Raw genomic sequence first — 19,189 nt, forward strand, 5'->3', positions numbered from 1 at the left:
GTGCGAGGCTGACATAGTTGGTAGCCTTGGTAACGTGTGTATATTGTAGTATTGACTTTGCCCGGCTATAGTTGCTTGCTGGGGTTGCCACGGGCGTCCAAAAGGAATCGATATTCATAAATTACTTCACAAGTAGAAGTACAAGTTCGGGGCTTTCTGATACGTGCAGCGAGGCGGGGGCAGGTTTGGATGTTGATGGAGTTTGGAGGCGAGGTTCGGCCGGTAATGGGTACAAATTACTGATTTGCATGGAGTATAGGACAGGACTTGGTAGGTGGAGGATCCATCTCTATTGTCGTTCCAGAATGGTAGGCTTTCTGATGTTGATTGGAGATGGAGGCTCGTAATGGAGGACGAGATATGAGGACCTTTAGACGTAACATAGAAGACATTTTCCAAACTCACAATATCCTTTCCCTACGCGCGTCCATTATCAACGAATTTTATTAGCCAAAGAGATTTAGAAGTACTTTTTCTTCATCTACTCCATGGCCAGTCTCTGGATCTGTTCAAGACCATAAAGTATGAAGTTATCTCGAAAGAGCTTGACAACTAAATGAAGGGAATTGTTTGAATGGATCTCCGGTGCTTTGTCCATGATATCCTTTGATAAATTGGCTGTGTTTCGAGACTACGTAGACTGTATCTCAATATTATCATCTAACAATGAATCTTGAAAATCCTCCTCCCCTCCTTCCAAGCGCATTACTTCCCGGTGCAACACCGTGAGCAGGAATTTCCTTTTGACTGTTTCAGGATGTCCAGCACCTAGCACAGTCTCGCTTGCCTTTGTCGCGTGTAGCAAAAGGTCTGTCGCTTGGCCAAAAAGCTCTTGGTCGAAACATGTTGTCGCAAGATTGACTTCTAAATCCAGCGTAGTAGGATGCTCATCCCCTAGTTCCATCCTCATTGCCTCGAGCAGTTGCTCCTCAAGCCTCTGTGCTTCATCCCAATTCCCTTCGTTACCATATGTTGTCGCAAGACGGGATCTAGACATTTGAAAACCCTGGAGGTACTTATCACCTGATATCGCCTTATTTGCCGCGAGGACTTGCTCCAGTAGCCTTTCGGCATCGTTCGAACGCCCTTGCTTCGAATATATCATTGCGAGGTTGGATTTGCTAACCCAAGTATCAAGATGATGATCGCCTAGTATTGTTTTTCCTCGCCCCGAGAACTTGTTCCTCGAGTCCCTCTGCTTCATCCCACCGCCCGAGCTCACCGTATATCGCTGCAAGATTAGATTTGCTAATAAGAGTCTTAGGGTGCTCGTCGCCTAGTATCCTCTTTCTTGCCTCCAAAACTTGCAGCTCAAGCTCCTCTGAGTCATCAAAACACCCTTGCTCCCAATATGTTGTAGCAAGATTGCCTTTAACCGTCAGAGTATGAGGATCTTCGTCACCTAATACCCTCCTGCTTGCCTCGAGAACTTGCAGCCCAAGACTTTCTGCCTCGCTCCACCGTCCCTGGTTGCAATACGCGAGCGCAAGATCGGATTTCAACGATAAATTCGCAGCATGATCATCCCCTAGTGTCATCTTCCTTGCCTCGAGCACTTGCGTTGTGAGTTCTCCGACCTTATTCCAACGGCCCTGAGCCGCGTGTATGGATGCCATTCATGCCATAAAGCCGAGAATCCTCTCATCATTGTTGTCAAGCTGCCCGCGTCTAGCTTCTAATATCTGCAGGTAAATCACACCCGCTTCATTGAATCGTCCATCATCCTGAAGACAATACCCAACCTTGAGAGCCAATGAATCCCTAGCATATTCACCCACATGTAACTCCTTGCTCTCCAGCAGGTGCTGGGCATGAGACAGGTACTCTCGCCACAAATGACGATTTACTGGGTCATTGGATGGAAAGACCGACTCAAAGTGTTCTGTTGCGAAAAGAGTTCGGGTAAAAAGGAGATCCTCCTTCGCAAGCCAATTTCTGGTGGCTAAATGAACAAGACGATGCTTGCTAATGAATTAACTATCGGTCTGGACTGTGATGAAAGAGTAAGTTTTGAGAGTTCCCAATGCTTTCTGTTGCTCAGGCTGCGAGCCACACGGTGGGAGTAAGGATAAAGGGATATCTCGAGGGTCAATGCATGCCATGAATGAGAGATAGTCTGTGGCGAGACTGTCCGATCTTTGAAGCTGCTGGAAGGATACAAGCCAGGTAGCTGCTATTGGATTCTCGGTATCTTGATAACGAAATTCGTCTTCGAAGTTCTCACTCAACAGCTCTATCAGGCCCTCCTCTTGGGTATTGAGCAGAGAGATGTAGTCCTCCGGGGCCATGGAGTTTTCATTCTTGAAGATTGCCGCCTGGACCAAAGCTAGAGGTAGACAGCAGAGTTGATGCACCAACGTGGTGACAGCTTCGTTTTCCTCGATCATATCTTTCTGATGGAGTGACTCTCTCAGTAGATCTTTAGCGAGTTCATCGTTCATTTCTGAAAGTGTAATGACATCTGGCCCAACTAGTTGAGTTGTAAGCTTCTTGTTCCTGGTCGTGAAAAGGACGAATCCATCGCGGCTCCGAGGAAGAAAGCCCTTCAATGGGGGTGGATCCTTTGAGGCAACCCACATGTCTGTATCATCTGCATTATCAATGATCAAGAGCCATGCGCCAGCTCTTTCAGAACTTAAGTGCTTTTGAACTTGTGACTTCGCATCAGCAGCTTTCAGATCCGGTAGCCCCAGGAGCTGACCAATATTTAAAAAGGCTTGTTCGACCGCTTCGATGCTTGTTGAGGGCATCCAGAAGACGGATCTTTCGGGATATTGATCACGCACCCGATAGGCCAGTTCAAGCACAATCTGTGTTTTGCCCATGCCTCCTAACCCTGAGATAGCTGCCTTTCGGGCACGATCTTTGCAAGCAATCTGAGTCTGCAGCTGCCTGATCAGGTCGTCTTGCCCGAGGAATCGAGGATTTCGATCAAATGGGACCATCCAGGTGCCAGCTTCGTGCACCTGCTGGTTCAACCCTGTCTGACTGGAACAAACGAAAGAAGAATTTTCGCATAGACGGCGGCGACAAGAGCTGCATATCCTTGCCACTCCTTGTTCTTATGAGCATCGCAGTAATCACAAATCCCGCGGACCACCAGACATGGAAGGTGGTTCATAATACCAGCTGCTTCCATCTCAAAACAAAATGCATTGGACTCTTTTCCGATCGTCTCGTTCAGGGCCATGTTTGATCACACGGTTCCCGGATGCAACGATTCCATAATGAACCCTAGGCTCGTTCGAAGGTCGTTCGGCTCGGTGATATTTCTTCTCCGTGGGAGACATTGAGTCGAAGAGGCGGTCTTCTGTGAGAGGTCTAGAAAAGCCGTCCTTCATAGCTGGAAACCGCGAGATAATATCGGCCATCATCTTTGAGATACGCTCATCTGGATGCATCATCGAATGAGCCCCCTTCCCCGAGGCTGCAGTCTAGAGGACAGTCGGAGGCTGGTTGAGCGATCCTGTGCGTTGAAAGAGTCTATCGCCAACTGTCTTCCCCAGATCGTACTGGACAACACCTCCTAATGTACACATGGTTTTGCTAACGACCACATCTCCGAGTCTAATATCAGCGGTATCGCTCGGTACTCCACCTGCGATACCGACCGTCAGCCCGTAATGGACATTGGGAAAGGTCTACTTGATGTGCGATACGACTGCCGTTGCTGAAGTCGTACCATAAACACCAGCAGGCAAACAGGCTACAACAATGTTATGTCCTTCGATCTTTCCAAGCGAGTAGCTGACATGGGCGCTAACAGATGGAAGGATAGTATGAGTCTCGTCAAACATGGCTTTGGCCGCAGCCAGCTCGAGAGGCAACGCGCAAATCCATGCCAGTCTATAATCTTCATGGCAATAGCGATTTGGCTCCGCCATGTTAAACCCGTAGACCGAGGGCAAGTCTCTCACGTCAAAATATCCATGTGAGAGCTGGAAGGAGGTCAGAAAGAGGGGAGAAGCGGGCTGGGGGCTGAAAATGGTCGGCGACCACAGGACCAATCAGGCCGATTCTTCGATACATGATACCTATCAAATGCGATATTTTGCCTCATATAAGCCTACGTGTAAATCCGCCGTGTTGAGATATAAATCTGGAATTAACTAAACCAACATCTCTAGGTTATAGACATGAAATGATAATTGCGTCTTCCAAACAACGCCGTCATAAGGTCATCTCGCAACACCTATTTTCTGTTCAAAAAGGGATGCTTCAGCGCCTCGGCAGGTGTGCAGCGCTTCTCGGGATTGAGAGCCAAACAGCGGTCGAGGAATTCTACGAAAAGCGTCAAATCTTTCGCATCGGCATCAGACATGCCCCTAGTTCCCTTGCCCATCACGCGAGTCTTCAAATCACGGGTCGGCTTCTTGAAATCCATCACTCGGGTAATAGGACGGCCAGTAAGCTTGTCTTCTTCGGTGCTGTGGAAGTTGAGCATGTCGTCGAAATGCAGATGTGCCAGAGATCCCTTGCGGAGGAGCTTGGGCGGGTATTTGCCGCGACATTCCATGATAGACTTGAGCATTTGGTTGTTGTTGCGGCCAGTGAAGAGAATCTTGCCAGTGTACAACTCGAAGAGGGTGCAGCCGATGGACCACACATCGATAGCGTAGTCATAAGGAATACCCAGGATAATCTCGGGGGCACGGTAGAAGCGACTGACAAGATAAGGCGTGATCTCGTTCTCCGATGCTGGAGATGCAGAGCCCAAGTCACAGACCTTTAGGATATTGCGTTGCTCGTTGACGAGGAGGTTGTCGGGTTTGAGATCTGCATGCAGGATGTTACACTTGCGAAGCAGACTCAGACCTAAAAACATCTGTTGCGCATAGGCACGGATCGCGCGCAGATTTAGCCCGACGTCACGACCGAACTTCTTAAGCACTTCACGCAGGTTCATGCTCAGATTCTCAAAGACCATGCACAGATGGCCCTTGTGCTCGAAATGCCGAACGAATTTGATGACGTGCTTCTTATCCTCTGGGTCAGCCTCATGCAGCTGCTCCAAGATCCCAATCTCTTTCATGCCAGCCTTGCGCATAGTATCGTTTTGACGGATGATCTTGACAGCGACCAAAGTACCGGTAACCGAGTCGCTGGCTCGTACGACCGAGGAGAACATTCCCTTGCCAAGATTTTGCTGGACATGGTAGCGGCCGTTGATCAACTCACCGAGCCGCACGTTGTAGTAACCTTCTGGATCATCCCAGTTGTCCATCATACTGATATCCAGCTCTTGGGGTTGCGGCACAGCGGTTGCCGAGGCATGTGCAGGCTGTTCATCCTTGGTATCCTCGGCGAACATGTCATCGTCGTCATCCTCGGCGAACATATCGTAAGGGTCTTTCTCTTTCGGGGGTGGAGGTGGCTGCTCAGCGGGGGTGTCAGGGAGAAGAATATCCTGCCTAGTCGTTTGTGTTTCGTCATACGCGGCGGATGAGACATCCCCGTTTGTACCATCCAACTTTTGTCTTTCTTCCTTTGTATCAAGCATCGGGTCGTAATCTGCGGCAGAGGGTTCATCCTTCTCGATTGCGTCCGCGGGGGCATTAAGATTGGCCAAATCCGCGTCCTTGCCGATCGTGAAATCAGAGAAAGCGTCTCCAATCTGCTCACTTGGTGTGTGTACGGGTGAGATTTTCGGGGATTCTGTTGAGGCAGACCCGCTCATATTAGCTGGTTGTACATGAATTTGTCTTAAGTTGTAAGACCTACCGGACATCTCTTGAGCACTCGTTGGCTCAGTACCAGGTGTCGATGAATCCGTCTCGCCGTCGGGGACCTGCAGGGCTTTGAGGTGCATAGGAGTCGCTTGGCTTCGGTACTTCGCTTTAATAGCCTCGCGGCGCTTGCGACGAGCTTCCAAAGCAGCAGCTTCGTCCATGGGTTCTGATGGCTGCGACTCTTCCGCCGGTTCTGACATGGGAGTATCTGCTCTGAAGAAATTGTTAGCATTTAATCCAAGAAAAACGGACGGAGAGCTTGAGACATACTCATCGGAAAAGCGGGCACGTTTCGGGAGAGCCTGCTGCACCTGATTCTCTCGTGTTTCAGCACCAAGCTTGGAATCCCGAGCGCTAGCTGGGGTCTTTCCTCGTTCGCTCACTACCTGTTCAGTAGACGATCCGCGCCTGTCCACCGGGGGCCTTGTGCCATCCGCACTCGGGTTCGGGTCATCGTACTGCTTCGGCTTTCTCACTTCGCGGTAGGGCGATCGGCTATGAGTACGTGGTCTCTTGTCCCTGCGTCGGTCGTACTCATCGGTATACTGCAGGCCACCGCCGTAGCTCTCCTCGCGGTCATAGTCGTAGTACGATTTCTGTCGGCGGGAGGGTGCGTTTCGATCATACAGTCTGTCGTCGTATCTCGACCCGAAACGTCGCGACGGCTCCTGTCGGCCGTGCCGGCTCTCTTGCCCATCATACTCGTCGTCACGTCTTCGCTTGTAACTTCTGTTGTCACGATATGGCGAGCGCGAGCGGGATCGGGATCTCGTCCATGACCTGCGTCGGCGTGGCGATCTGAGCGCAGAGGAAGTACTATCTCTGGGGGGACGGTCAACGCTGGTGCCATTAAGAGGAGGTTTTGACGCAGTTGCCTTCATCTCTGAGCCTGATTCGATGATCTCACCCTCAGAAGGGGTCGACATGGACCTCGAACGATTGCGGGACGCCATACTTCCGACCGTCACGTTGTCAAAGTCGAATATCACCGCTCAGTGAACTGGGGTCTTTTGATTTGCCTTCTCTTCTTCTTCCTCTTCTTCGGTTTCCTCCTCTTGGAATGTGTATGCTTTTCTTCAATCGGCCTTTGGGGGAGGCTTCAATGAGAAAGTCTCAGTTAGCTCGAGCTTCTGGGAACGAACGAATCTTCGGGGATGTTTGAAAGTCCAACCGGCTTGATAGGCCTGCCTTCACACCAAAGCCTTGCAGCAGAGATTATCCCAGGCACATAACTTGGCCAGAGGCAAAGGTCTTGAATGGGATGAGAGATGAATGCAATGATATGATAGCGTAGACTTTCGGGTTGAAGAAAGGGTATGGAGATCGAAGTTGCAGCTGCTGGGTTGAGCTGCCCGCGATAGGCAGATTCTGCGCCATACCTAGTATGGCAGGCGGTGAAGAGCCCCTCTGATAAGCCACTCCGGGGTTCATCATTTTTTTCCATTTTGCCATCGAATTCAAGTCTTCTTGAGCCTCTCATCTCTCATTCTTCTTTCGATCAATTCTTTCCCTTATCTTTGAACTCTAGTCAAAATGGGTGGCGCAAGCAGAGAAGGTTCGCAGGATTCCCCACAGCTGCAAGTACCCCGCTAACCGTTTCCATAGGCGGCAAGGCCAAGCCCCTCAAGGCTGCCAAGAAGGAGAAGAAGGAACTCGATGATGATGACCTCGCCTACAAGGAGAAGCAGAGAGCTGGTGAGTGTTCTGTGCAGTGAGAAAGTTGATCGCTTCATTCTGACTCGTGGTTCATCGCAGATGCTGCGGCCAAGAAGGCCCTCCTCGACGCCACCAAGGGCAAGAAGGGTCCCCTCAACACCGGCCAGCAGGGCATCAAGAAGTCTGGCAAGAAATAAGGGATCGGCTTGGGACGATGAACAAGCGCCATGCGCCTATACATATTGCGACTCTCGCACCTTTTACGAACCAAACGAGCCATGTCACAATGACATCGGAAACGACTGGCATTCTTCCTTAGCAAATACATACCACTACTGCGCTTCTGATATATCTCTTGCATATATTTGAGTAACTCAACCTCGAACACTCTATATCAACCTTTGGCAATGTTTCTTCTCTCGTGCCATGGCATTTTTCTTCATTCTGGCGGCTATGATTGCCTCGCTAGATGACATTACCGGGAGACTAGAACTCACTCATTTTGTTTGACTTTTTAGTATTACATTCAGATTGTAACTTGGACAATGGTCAGACGGACTGGTATAGTTACCAGGATGTCTTCAGCATATTTGCATGATGTTTTCATATTTTGGAGGCACATTCTGACATCAACAAAAGAAAAAGAGGGTATCTTTGGCAGCCTCGCCCTGCATGGGGAATCGGAACGCTTCAAAAACTCCAGGGCAAAATAAAACAGAGTATCAAGGAAACCAAGTATCCAAATCAGGGGGAAAAAAAGCGAGAACAGTATCCCTTGTTCCAAAAGTCACCACATCAACTGGTGACGCGCTTGACCCACAAGTTACTTCCATCACCATGATTCTCCCTCTCATCCAACCGTCTCCACGCGCGGGTAACCTTCAATCCAAGCTCGTGCTCTTCACGCTTGATCTCCGCAATCTCGTTCTCGATGCTCTGCACGCTGCGCTTAACCTCCGCCTTCGCGGCGAGATCATACGCGATAGACCCCGGCTGAATTACCCGGGTCAACTCGTGAATCACCGTCTCCAGGTTAAATCTGCGTTTCGCGAGCTCGTCACGTCGGGCCTCGAAGGCCTCAATGCGACCTAACGTATCCTTGGGGGCGTCGTCGGACTGGGTTGCCAATGTTGGCTCTTGAACGGCCACCGAGGGAATGGGCTTTCTTACTGGCTTCTTTGAGGTGGGCATGGAAATGGGGACCGGGCGCCGGCGCGACATGATAGAACCCGGGAGGTCCTCTGTAGACTTCGTTCCTAGGTTTAGACTTGTGCGCGGGCTGTCGTCTGGGCTTGCAGTGACGCTGCCGGTATCCATAGCGCCAGCAGTATTCGGCACGCCAAAACGACTCGGAGGCTGTGCGGACCGCAACATGTCGTCTATTGCTGGGTCAAGATTGTTGTTCGATATCTCCCGCCGAGGGGCCTTGTAGGCATGCTCGGTGGCCGGTCTCTCTGGCAACGGTTTAGGATTGCCGCCAGTAATCGTGGTAACGACCGTGGGGACGAAACCCAAATTAGGATTTTTAGGTTGGGAAATCGCGTCTTTATTGACGGAATGCTCTGCCAATGGCAACACACGTGACGACGATCGATCGCGGGTTTCTGGCGCGCGATTATTCTCGTTCTTGGAGAAACTGCTGATCCGGCCCCGCGCTTGTGCAAACTTCTTCTTGGGCTGCAGCTGCTCGCGGCCCCAATGCAAGAAGTTGGTAGTGTGTGATCCGGATACCTTGTGAAAGTTCGTGTTGCGCGGCTCTACTTGGCCTGCTCTGCCGGCGTTGCTCTTTGTTGGTTCGCCCGAGTATGCATCCCAGCGAGTAGGTTGCTCATCGCTATTTGGCGTGAATTTGATCGTCTTAGGTGCCGACTGCGAGGGTTCAGACAGCAAAGGCTCAGTATTAACTGCACGAGATGGGGCAGGAGCAGCGACTCCATAGCCCCAAGAACCCGTTCGATCGTGACGGAACCCTCGATCAGTCTCGCTCTCCTCTATTGGTGATACACAGAAACTGCTTCCGCTATCGCGGACTCGAGGCCCCAATTCAGGCGAAACGGCCGGAGATACATCTGGATATTGTTCGTTCTCAAGGCTATTGCGCGCAGGAGGCATAGGCGCGGTGGCTTGGTCAACTTGAGCACCCTTCACTGAAATAGTTGAGTCGCTGGAGAATATATTAGGATATTGATTTAAGAAATGTGATATCAGAAGCACATACTATGGCAGCGCAGGCAAGTCCTTGGCGTTGGCATACCGCGCGGGATCCGCAGAGAGTGACGTTTTATCCGCGAATGTGGGGTTGCCAATTGGGCGACGTGATTTGAACGGTCCCTTCGACCACATTTTGATCTGAGAAGGAGTTGTGTATTGTTTTGATAGAGACGGCTGTCGATCAGCGATGCGATGGGATTAAAGGGCGCTTAGTCTCCTGGCTTTGCGCTGAGGAGAGACAAAGACTAGAAGACAAGTGGGCGATGAGATCAGATAGCTCCGACAGAGCCGGTGCAATAAACCCAAGGCAATAGGCAATAGGTATGTAATGAAGAAGCCGGAAGATCCGACTCTTTTACCACGGAAACAAAAGCTGGCGGGGCAGCACACGTCAGATGTCAGAGATGAACTGGAGGCTGAGTGATGTGTTGGAGGAGAGAAGAGAAGTGTAGAATGAGTGCCGCCTGCGATGCCAGCATGGCATCAGCCAGGCTTCCCTAAGTGGGCAGGGACAAATTAAAATGGGGGCGATGATCAAGTGGAGTGAGTCTGAATGGAGATTCCAGGGACCTGATGGGACTGGGCTGTGTTTGGGGGGAGAAAAAGGGAAGTCGAGCCTGTTTCATGTTGTCGCTTGGGGGCTTCTCGTATAATGAAAGGGGAGATGCTACATTAATAAGGTCCCCTTCTAGTTTCAAGTCATCCTGTGCTCCATTTTTTAATTTTATTTATAGTTATAGTTCTGAATGTTATTTTCGGCCTGTCTAACGTCACTGAGTAAGGCTGGTAAGGAACGAATGACGAAAAAGAAAAGCAAAACAACCTAAGAGTTACTAGAGTAGTGGTGTAGCCTAAGCCAACTGGCCATCACGTGGAGTGGGGGAAACATCGTCATTCTTCTCCGCAGCCTCCGGATTCCTCCTCCACTTCGTCCTTCCCGAGAAGCATCCCGGAAGATTCCATTCGTCCTTAATCTTTACATATCCCAAAATGGCTGCTGCCGGTAAGTTCGATGCCCAGTGTCCATGGATGAACCCTGCTAACTCCATACTCAAGAGGGCTCCACGCCACAAGCTGAAGTGTTAGTAGTGTACATATCTCACTCTATCCCCCGCCAGTCTAACTAACCCACCGGCTAGGATGTCAATCGCTTCCCCCATCAACCTCATCCTCCTCTCCCTCTTCGTCGTGCTGCTGTACTGGAACTTCCGCCCCAAACAGCCCGTCACGCTCCCGCGCGGCCCGCCCCCGGTCGTATTCCGCACATACACGCCCAAGACGCTAATCGAGTTCAACGGCGAGGACGGCCGACCTGTCTTCCTGGCTGTCCGGGGCCGAGTCTTCGACGTGTCTCCCGGCAGGAACTTCTACGGACCAGTATGTGTTCTGCAATGTAATGGAATGTTTCGGGGATATGGTTTACTGATGGCGCGATAGGGTGGTCCGTACGAGAACTTTGCTGGCCGCGATGCCTCGCGTGGCCTGGCACACCAGAGCTTCGATGAGGAGATGCTGACCAAGGACCTCTCCGGTCCATTGGATGACCTCAAGGATCTGGATGCCGACCAGCTTGAGAACCTGCAGTCCTGGGAGGAGCGCTTCTCCGAGAAATACTTGGTGGTTGGAAAGTTGGTTGCCGAGGGTGATCCCGAGGCTCCCAAATCATGATCTATGCGTATCTTGTCGAATGGTTATGAGGATCAGAAATCGATCACCAAAAATGATGGTTCGGCTATTTGAGCGGGGCCGTTCCGCGTTGTATGCAACTAGGCTTTTGAGTCCTTCGTCGTTTTCGGATATATTATCAGGTACATGAGGGCATTTCAATGCATATCCTATTCCAGCATTTGTCCAGGAAATGTCCTACTGAGCTGTAAAATGAATCATAAGTTACTCCAGGGCCATTCATTTTAAGCAGTAACTACTATTGGCACAGCAGGAAAGGAAGAAAAGCTAAAGCCCCCATAAAATAACATCTCCAATTAAAACCCCAAAAAATCCAGAAGTCGTAAGCATCGTATTCAAAGCACGATGATGGCGGAAGGAATCTCCGGTCATCTTATCACGCTCAATTCAAAAACGAGAAGACGCGGTGTTTACAGCTCGCCCCGAATCTTCTCGGTCTGCTCAGCAGCCTTTTCGCGGACCTTCTCAGCCGCCTCCTGGCCTTGAGCGCGGCCGCTGGAAGCACCGACCTTGAGCTTCTCCAACACCCAGTTCAGGGTATCCATCACCTTGACGTAAATGGTATCTTGTGGGTTGTTGGTACCGAACCGGAAGTAGGTCGCTTGACGACGAGCAGCAGCGCGTAACTCATTAATGCTTGATCCCTGGTAGACGGGAATGCCGTATGAGTCAAGGTACTTCTTGAGGTCGGAGTGTGACCAGTTGTCAAAGGTAACCTGCTTGGCGGTACCAGTCGCTTCGGCGAGGTTCTTAGTCGCAGAGGCATAGTGCTCGCCGCCAGCCTTAGAGGCCTTGGTGTACGAATCCCTGGCCTGCTTGATCAATTCTTCGCGAGAAGCATCAACCTTCTTTGCGGCCTTGGAGTTCATGGCCGAAAGGTATTTCCTAGATATCGCCACTGTTAGATCAAGCCTCTCTGAAGATTTTTATTTCCCAACTTACAAAAGATGCTCCTTATCCCAGGTATCAAAGTTGTACTCATTCCATCCACCAGCAGCAAGGTGCGCATTGGCGCGCACCTTGGCAAGCAACTCATCACGCTTGCCATACTGAGGAACGGGAACACCGCGAGCATCGAGGAAAGCCTTCAGGCGCGAGTCGGACCAAGTCTTGATCGCCGCGTCAAATTGATCCTCTATCTTCAACTTGATATCGTCTGTGGCACGGGCGTACTCGTTTCCAGCCTTGGTGGTAGCGGCACCGAATGCCTCCGAAGCGGCAGAAGAAGCGCTGGATGCTTGGCTGACGAGATATGCACGGTGCTTGCGAGCAAGGGCGACAAGTTCATTACGCTTGGATCCCTGGGGTACCTTCACACCGTGCTCATCAAGGAATTCCTTCAGCTTAGAGTCGGACCACGCGTTAAATAGCTCCTCACTCAAGGAGGCCTGGGCAGCCTCGGCTGATGCCATTGCGGATGCAGAAATACTCTGAGCCTGCAAGCTCGCAAGACGGGAGTTGCGGCGCACAGAGGCAATCAGCTTGTCACGGTTTGTAGGCTGGGGAGCAGGCCATCCTCGCTCATCAAGCCATGCCTTGAGATCGGACTCGGACCAGTTCTCGTACAGCCAGTTACCGGGGTATGCGGCGGTTTCACCGACCTTCTGGGCAATGGACTCGTAGTTCTCACGGGCAATCTTGAGCAAGATATCGCGCTTGCGGGGTTGAGGTGCTGGAATGCCATGACGATCGAGGAATGCCTTTAGCTGGGAGTCCGACCAACTAAGAACATAGTGAGATTATCAGTTAACGAGGATTAAGGAATAACGGAATAGAATGCTTCTTACGTGTCAAAGACCCATTCCTTGGCCTCGTGGAACTCATTAGAGACTCTATCTGCGGCGTTACCGAGTGGCTTCTGCACGCGGTTGTCCCAGTTCGACTTGACCAGGTTCTCGAGATCGCGGCGGTCGGCGGGGGCAGGGTAGGGGATATCTAATGAAGATGTGTCAGTTTCTTACACGATCAGTGATATAGATACGTGTTATTCATCCATACCATGATCCGAGAGCCATCGCTCAAGCTCAGTCTCATGCCACTTGTTGTAGACTATATGCCCGATGACGTTAGCGGGGACTGGGGTCACCGATCTATACGGAGCATTGTCACTCACCAGCTTTGCTCCACCAGCTGGAAGCCGCAACAGCTTCAGTGGTTGCAAGCAAGCACACTAGGCCAGTGGCCAGATTGAACTTCATCCTGGCGCTTCGAGTTTCAGTGTTGTGGTAAAGAGCTTCGAGTAAGCTGTAGCACGAAGAGTCAATCGTCAGTATCGGCTGGCGCTGAGTTGTAAAAAGGAATAGAGGAAAGACATACCACTAGTAGCTGAAAGGATATTAACGGGGTTGAAGTGAAAATGATGCGATTGTTTTATTAAATATGGAGGGCTCCGATCGCGACAAAGGGTGCAGACAGGGAAATAGCAAGCCGCAGGGATGATCGCGGAGTGACGTAGTTGGGGAATTTACCTGGTTCCCATGAGTGCATGATTCATCAAGGCCCATTCTTTTGCTGGGCAGAATTGGCGTCATCTTGAAGATCTTACCTGCTCCTTCTTATTTGTTACACGAAGCCTGTATTTGTGGCTGCCTCTAGGTCGTGCTATACAAGTCAAGGGGTCTTTGCTCGCCGAGTCTCTTCAGCTGTAAGAGGCTCGGCACCCGGTCACACTCGCGAACTGCGGTTTTCATGTGGATGAGGGACTAACACTTGGCTTTCTTTAGAAATCTATTTACATAATTAGCTACTCTGATAAATACGAGGCGCAACATGGCTTTATACGGCCTAATTTGGAGTACCACACGTCCATGGCTGTCAATAATGTGTGTCTGGAATGCGTGGAGTTCCCAGCTGTCAACCCAACATCCAGGCATGACCCTGCGCATCCCCCACAGTTACTAATGAGCCTCTATTTATTCCAAAGATCTTTCCAGATATCCCTTGAAATGATATTTGAGCCAAGGGGCCATGTCCTTCACTACGATTGGCACTTTCAAGATCCCCTGGCTTGTTGGTCTAGAACACTTGTGGCCTGAGGCCATAATGTATACTCATGAACCAGCCAATCAGCACTCACTTCCTATGAAATGCATTGCTGAGTAAGCAGATAGTATCCCCGCTGCACAAAACTAAATGCGGCTCTTCAACATGGTGAAAACATCACCGAATGCAGCCCACGTCGCAGTATACACCCACAATGGCTGACAGTCGATCCCTGCCAAGAGCAACTCCACAGGATGATGTTACATGAAGGAAGAAAAGACCCTTAAAAAAAGTCAGGCCCCGGGTAGGTCTTGATGAGAACCATCTGTCTTTGGAAGCAGTCAACCCCACGAATATATACATATTCCTCAGAGAAGAGACACCCATGGCATCGGACTGACAACCTTGGAAGCCGCCATGATTCAAACGGGGCGTCCAGAAGACTTCTTGAGCAAGAAGCTTTTTGCTTTTTGTCTCTTTTCAATTGGATTCACCATTTTCCTGCTCTTTGGCTCTCCAGCTCCACCATCCCCGGACGAGCTCAATAGCACTTCTGTCTCGGACCAACATCGCCCAGCCATATACAAAGGTCGCCAGGCTATCAGTACATTCCTAGCTACCAAGTCCAACGCGAAGGCAGGGCAGGATGACAACGAAGATAGCTACTTCGTGAGCGCGCGGACGCTCGTATATCAATTGCTTCACTCTCCCACCACCAAGCTCCAACACCCAATCCCCGTTGTGGTGCTCGTCGCCAAAGATGTCGGGGAGAGCAAGCGTCAAACTCTTCGAAGCGATGGTGCCATCGTTGTCGAAGTTGAGGACGTTACACATAGCACGCCAATTGCTGCCGAACGCTGGACATCTATGGCCACGAAGCTGCACGTCTTCGATCCCACCGTTGTGCCCTACGAAAAAGTCCTCTTCATGGACGTAGACATGGTCCTGACTCGTCCCATCGACAAAATCTTCCAAGAACTCAGTACCGAATTGGGCCCAATTACCAATGCCACCCAGGTCGACGCTGAACTCGGTCCTCTTCCCGAGCAATACATTCTAGCCGCTTCTCCAGAGTCACACCAGAAGGACCATGCATACCCGTTCCTCGACTCTGATCACACAGTCAGCACCTTCAATAGCGGCTTATTCATGTACTCTCCCTCCATCGAGATGTATCAGTACTATATGCGGCTTCTCGACCACCCTGATCTCTACTATACCGGCATTCCGGACCAAGATCTCCTCAACTACGCACATCGCTGGGGCGGACCGATGTCGTGGAAACGCCTCAACTGGTCCTGGTACATCAATTTCCCTAACGAGAATGATCTGCAAGGTGGAATGGCTTTATTGCATGCCAGATGGTGGGAACAAGGAGCGTCTGTTTCTAGCGAATCCGTCGAGCAATTTGCTTTTGCTCGTAGGTGGGAAATGGAGGGATATTGGATGGGCCAAAAAGCCAAGACTAGTTCTTGATAGAGAGCACTCTATGGTGCCAGTATGATTGTGTTTCCATTGTCTTGTGTTTAGTAGGGAGGCATACCACTTTGATCAACCTATGCAAGTTTCGAATTTCGAACTCGATTCGAACTCGATTCGTGAAGATGTTCAGGTACATACCATTCAAGGTGTTTTAGAATCTTTCGATAAGCGAGTGAAGGGCCTGCCAGGCTGCATATCTTGATTCCTCCCATATTCCTAAGGCTAAAATCCCTACAGCCTTTGTGTAGCCGTACTTTGAATGAAACAATGGACGCATACCTCTGTCTCCCAAGCTCGTGGGCTGGTCCCAGTTCCTCTTACATATCTCGCACTTCCCATATTTTCATAATAGGACTAGCGGTCACCTAGGCGTCAACTCCAAGTGATTTCCCATACTCTATATATCGAATAGCCTCATTTTCTACAGACCGCCTACAGACCTTGGTCAAAAAGACGCGTTCATGTTTACTCTCACCAGCTTCGTCTTTCTCTGCTTCACAATCACCCGTTCCATCGAGAGACCCTCCGTTTTGTCCCCAACTCTTACGAAATCGACAAATTCCATCATATTTGCCATTTCGTACCCATGTCATCAACAATGGAGCTCATAAATCTCCCCACAGAACTCATCCTCATCATCGCCAACTCAGTTGAGAACCACCGGGAGCTTCCAGCCCTCGCCAGCACGTGTCGGTTCCTCTACGAGGTCGCCAACCCGATCTTATATGCCCACAATGCCAAGTACGAAGGCAGCTTTGCTCTGCCTTGGGCTACCAAGATGGGTATCATGGAGACTGTCAAGTTGTGCATCGAACATGGTGCCAACTTGAACGCCCATGATGGAGACCGCCGAACAGCGTTGATCCACGCTGCCGACAATGAGGACACCGAACTGGCCGAGCTGCTGCTCGATATCCCGACCACCTATATCAGCGCGTGTGATATAGATGGCAATAGCGCAACCTTCCTGGCAGCGAGAAACGACGATGCCGAAATGCTTGACTTGTTGCTTCACCGATGCTGACCAGGTTCATAGAGATGGTATGGGCTTGCTGCACATACCTGATCTATCGTTCAGGGCCATGCAGACGCTCCTTCGATGGGGAGCCAATCCAGGGCGAATGGACAGCACGGGCAAGACACCACTGTCCAGAGCCGTCAAGTCTCGCAGTATTCGCGGAGTCGATCTCCTGCTGCAATTTGGTGCCGGAAACATGACCGGTCCCGCCAACCTTGAAGACGACCCTTTGACAGTCGTACTGGACAGTCAAGACGAGAACATCCTCCGCCTCTTGCTCAAAAATGGTGTGCACAGTTCCCGTGCTATTACTTTGCAGGGATCTAGTGCACTCCATGTGGCAATACAACTCAACAGGCCAAGGATGTTGCAAGTACTCCTAGAGGAAGGTGTGGATCCGGACCGGCAAGACCAGCTTGGGCGGACTGCGTTGCACTTCGCTGCCCTTGCGCACAGCCTGGAAATAGCACGGATTCTCGTCGAGTTTGGTGCCAACGCCCAGCTCACTGACAATCAAGACGAGACTCCGCACCATGTGGCGGCTGCCGATAGGCAGATCCTCCTCCTTCAATATCTACTCATGAACGACCCCGACACAGTCGTTCGTGAGTTTTTCTTGAAGACTCCCATTGACGAGTATGACAGCCCCGAAGTGGAAGCTGTCCTTCTCATCAAGGGACCAATGGGATCTCGCCTGGCACGCCTCCTCCAGGATCATCCTGACGCAAAGGCATTGCGTGCACAGTCTGCTAACAGGAAAGGGCGCCGATAGAAAGGTTCTCATCTGTGGTGCTGGACATGAGGTTCTGTGGGGAGAGAGTGTATATATAAGGGCGTCAGCGTGCCCTTGACCATTCAAGTTTCAGATCTTCGGATCAAGAGCTGTTCCCAATTGCTCTCGGTCGCTGCGGTACAAGTACAAGCTTGTGGAGTTGTTGTGTTTTGTGGTTAGGATCCGGATCGATGGTCGGGCCAGTGGAGCCAGTCCCGTTTAGCGCCCAAGCCGCCAGGAACCCAAACCCGCTTGGTGCGGATCAGTGCGGGGGTCATCCTTGTCAACCTTGAAACCCCCTTCTTCCCTGGACTTCTGCTCGACAGTCCTGTTCAAATCCGCCACCGATCGCCAGAGCATGCAACTATAGCGACCTTATATTGAACGCGTAGGCTCTTGATCGTGACTGTGCTGGCTACCTGCTCGCTATCACGAGAGCTTCAACCCGACCGGAAGCTCCAGCATCAGCTACCGTCAACGTCATCCGTCGACACAGATTCTCTGAACACACCTTTGCGTTGTCCATAATAAAGCTCGAGAAATCATACTGCGAGCATGAAGGACCCTTCAACACCATACTGCGATGAGCTAGCATCGCCAGGCTGGTTTCAGCCTGTACTCTCGTCGTACGAATCCCGTCGAGCATCAAACCCCATATCCTGAAACTGACGTGACCCTGGCAGGTTGATCATCGTTGGCATCCTAATCTCCTATCTGCCTCAACACATTCGCATCATCTCCCGACGAAGTTCCTTCGGAATCTCTCCCTACTTCGTCCTCCTGGGTACGACGTCCGGCACCTCCGCCTTTGTCAATATCCTCGTCTTCCCCAAGACCGCCGCAGATGTTGCCTGTTGCCAGGAGATTAGCGGGCTTGCCTGTTTTGCTGGGCTGCTGGGTGTGTTACAGATGGGCATGCAATGGCTATGCTTCTTCTCCATGTAAGTTGATCTCAACACTGCTTCACTCTTATATGTTCAATTACTAATGCGCAAACTAGCCTCCTCCTCTTCGTGATCTTCTTCCCTCGCGCAACCTCACCGACTGATCCCACACACTCGGTATCTTCAACCTCAAACGGCCCGACATACCGTACCGCACTTGCCATCACTGGGATCTGTCTTCTCCATGCCCTGGTGGCAGTCATAATCTCCGTCGCCTTTGCCATCCGCCAACCCTCCGCCCTCCATGCCTGGGCCAACTTCCTCGGAATCGTTTCCGCAATCCTGGCATCGATCCAGTACTTCCCCCAAATCTACACTACCTACCGACTCCGCTGCGTCGGCAGCCTGAGCATCCCGATGATGTGCATCCAAACACCCGGGAGTTTGGTGTGGGCGGCAAGCTTAGCTGCTCGCGAGGGAGCCAAGGGCTGGAGTATCTGGGGTGTGTTGCTGGTTACGGCATCCTTGCAAGGGACACTCTTAGTTATGGCGATATACTTTGAGTACTTCGGGCCTGACAGCAAGCGGAAAGCTGTGCACCGGGCTGATCAGGATGGCTATCTCAACGGGGCCGGAGCAGAGAGGTCGGACAGACATGCTTCTGCACAAGAACCGATACATGCAGAGCGTCCTTCGGAGGAGACTCCACTGCTTCAAAGCCAGTAATGGCCAGTCCACGAGTTGCATTGCCGATTTAGCGCGTTCCTTA

The 19,189-nt window shown here is 51.0% G+C and overlaps 11 protein-coding genes across 11 annotated transcripts; 6 read left to right on the forward strand and 5 right to left on the reverse strand.

Annotated features, from left to right (window-relative positions):
• Nucleotides 1-631: 631 nt before the first annotated feature.
• N7496_001730 (uncharacterized protein) lies at nt 632-1,105 on the reverse strand (the record flags this gene model as incomplete). Its single annotated transcript, XM_056694661.1, has 1 exon — nt 632-1,105. One exon carries the CDS (start codon nt 1,103-1,105, stop codon nt 632-634), a length of 474 nt encoding a protein of 157 aa, XP_056561390.1.
• Nucleotides 1,106-1,973: 868 nt separating this feature from the next.
• N7496_001731 (uncharacterized protein) lies at nt 1,974-2,945 on the reverse strand (the record flags this gene model as incomplete). The annotated part of the gene is made up of 1 exon (XM_056694662.1): nt 1,974-2,945. The coding sequence occupies one exon, from the start codon at nt 2,943-2,945 to the stop codon at nt 1,974-1,976; it is 972 nt and encodes a 323-aa protein (XP_056561391.1).
• A 1,247-nt stretch (nt 2,946-4,192) lies between these two features.
• N7496_001732 (putative serine/threonine protein kinase (Prp4)) lies at nt 4,193-6,682 on the reverse strand (the record flags this gene model as incomplete). The annotated part of the gene is made up of 3 exons (XM_056694663.1): nt 4,193-5,655; nt 5,722-5,942; nt 6,000-6,682. The coding sequence occupies 3 exons, from the start codon at nt 6,680-6,682 to the stop codon at nt 4,193-4,195; spliced, it is 2,367 nt and encodes a 788-aa protein (XP_056561392.1).
• A 580-nt stretch (nt 6,683-7,262) lies between these two features.
• Nucleotides 7,263-7,582, forward strand: N7496_001733 (Translation machinery-associated protein 7; the record flags this gene model as incomplete). Its single annotated transcript, XM_056694664.1, has 3 exons — nt 7,263-7,284; nt 7,335-7,424; nt 7,485-7,582. The coding sequence occupies 3 exons, from the start codon at nt 7,263-7,265 to the stop codon at nt 7,580-7,582; spliced, it is 210 nt and encodes a 69-aa protein (XP_056561393.1).
• Nucleotides 7,583-8,180: 598 nt separating this feature from the next.
• On the reverse strand, nt 8,181-9,728 carry N7496_001734 (uncharacterized protein; the record flags this gene model as incomplete). Its single annotated transcript, XM_056694665.1, has 2 exons — nt 8,181-9,549; nt 9,604-9,728. 2 exons carry the CDS (start codon nt 9,726-9,728, stop codon nt 8,181-8,183), a joined length of 1,494 nt encoding a protein of 497 aa, XP_056561394.1.
• Nucleotides 9,729-10,586: 858 nt separating this feature from the next.
• Nucleotides 10,587-11,264, forward strand: N7496_001735 (cytochrome b5-like heme/steroid binding domain-containing protein; the record flags this gene model as incomplete). The annotated part of the gene is made up of 4 exons (XM_056694666.1): nt 10,587-10,599; nt 10,653-10,677; nt 10,736-10,973; nt 11,034-11,264. 4 exons carry the CDS (start codon nt 10,587-10,589, stop codon nt 11,262-11,264), a joined length of 507 nt encoding a protein of 168 aa, XP_056561395.1.
• Nucleotides 11,265-11,692: 428 nt separating this feature from the next.
• On the reverse strand, nt 11,693-13,480 carry ish1 (double-strand break repair enhancer MSC1; the record flags this gene model as incomplete). The annotated part of the gene is made up of 5 exons (XM_056694667.1): nt 11,693-12,167; nt 12,225-13,004; nt 13,070-13,217; nt 13,281-13,331; nt 13,396-13,480. 5 exons carry the CDS (start codon nt 13,478-13,480, stop codon nt 11,693-11,695), a joined length of 1,539 nt encoding a protein of 512 aa, XP_056561396.1.
• A 1,201-nt stretch (nt 13,481-14,681) lies between these two features.
• Nucleotides 14,682-15,740, forward strand: N7496_001737 (uncharacterized protein; the record flags this gene model as incomplete). The annotated part of the gene is made up of 1 exon (XM_056694668.1): nt 14,682-15,740. The coding sequence occupies one exon, from the start codon at nt 14,682-14,684 to the stop codon at nt 15,738-15,740; it is 1,059 nt and encodes a 352-aa protein (XP_056561397.1).
• A 604-nt stretch (nt 15,741-16,344) lies between these two features.
• Nucleotides 16,345-16,770, forward strand: N7496_001738 (uncharacterized protein; the record flags this gene model as incomplete). The annotated part of the gene is made up of 1 exon (XM_056694669.1): nt 16,345-16,770. One exon carries the CDS (start codon nt 16,345-16,347, stop codon nt 16,768-16,770), a length of 426 nt encoding a protein of 141 aa, XP_056561398.1.
• A 58-nt stretch (nt 16,771-16,828) lies between these two features.
• Nucleotides 16,829-17,536, forward strand: N7496_001739 (ankyrin repeat domain-containing protein; the record flags this gene model as incomplete). Its single annotated transcript, XM_056694670.1, has 1 exon — nt 16,829-17,536. One exon carries the CDS (start codon nt 16,829-16,831, stop codon nt 17,534-17,536), a length of 708 nt encoding a protein of 235 aa, XP_056561399.1.
• Nucleotides 17,537-18,091: 555 nt separating this feature from the next.
• On the forward strand, nt 18,092-19,146 carry N7496_001740 (uncharacterized protein; the record flags this gene model as incomplete). Its single annotated transcript, XM_056694671.1, has 3 exons — nt 18,092-18,162; nt 18,220-18,477; nt 18,537-19,146. The coding sequence occupies 3 exons, from the start codon at nt 18,092-18,094 to the stop codon at nt 19,144-19,146; spliced, it is 939 nt and encodes a 312-aa protein (XP_056561400.1).
• Nucleotides 19,147-19,189: the final 43 nt, after the last annotated feature.

The sequence above is a fragment of the Penicillium cataractarum genome (genome assembly GCF_028827025.1).
Source record: "Penicillium cataractarum strain IBT 29864 chromosome Unknown utg000001l, whole genome shotgun sequence".
NCBI classification, from domain to species: domain Eukaryota; kingdom Fungi; phylum Ascomycota; class Eurotiomycetes; order Eurotiales; family Aspergillaceae; genus Penicillium; species Penicillium cataractarum.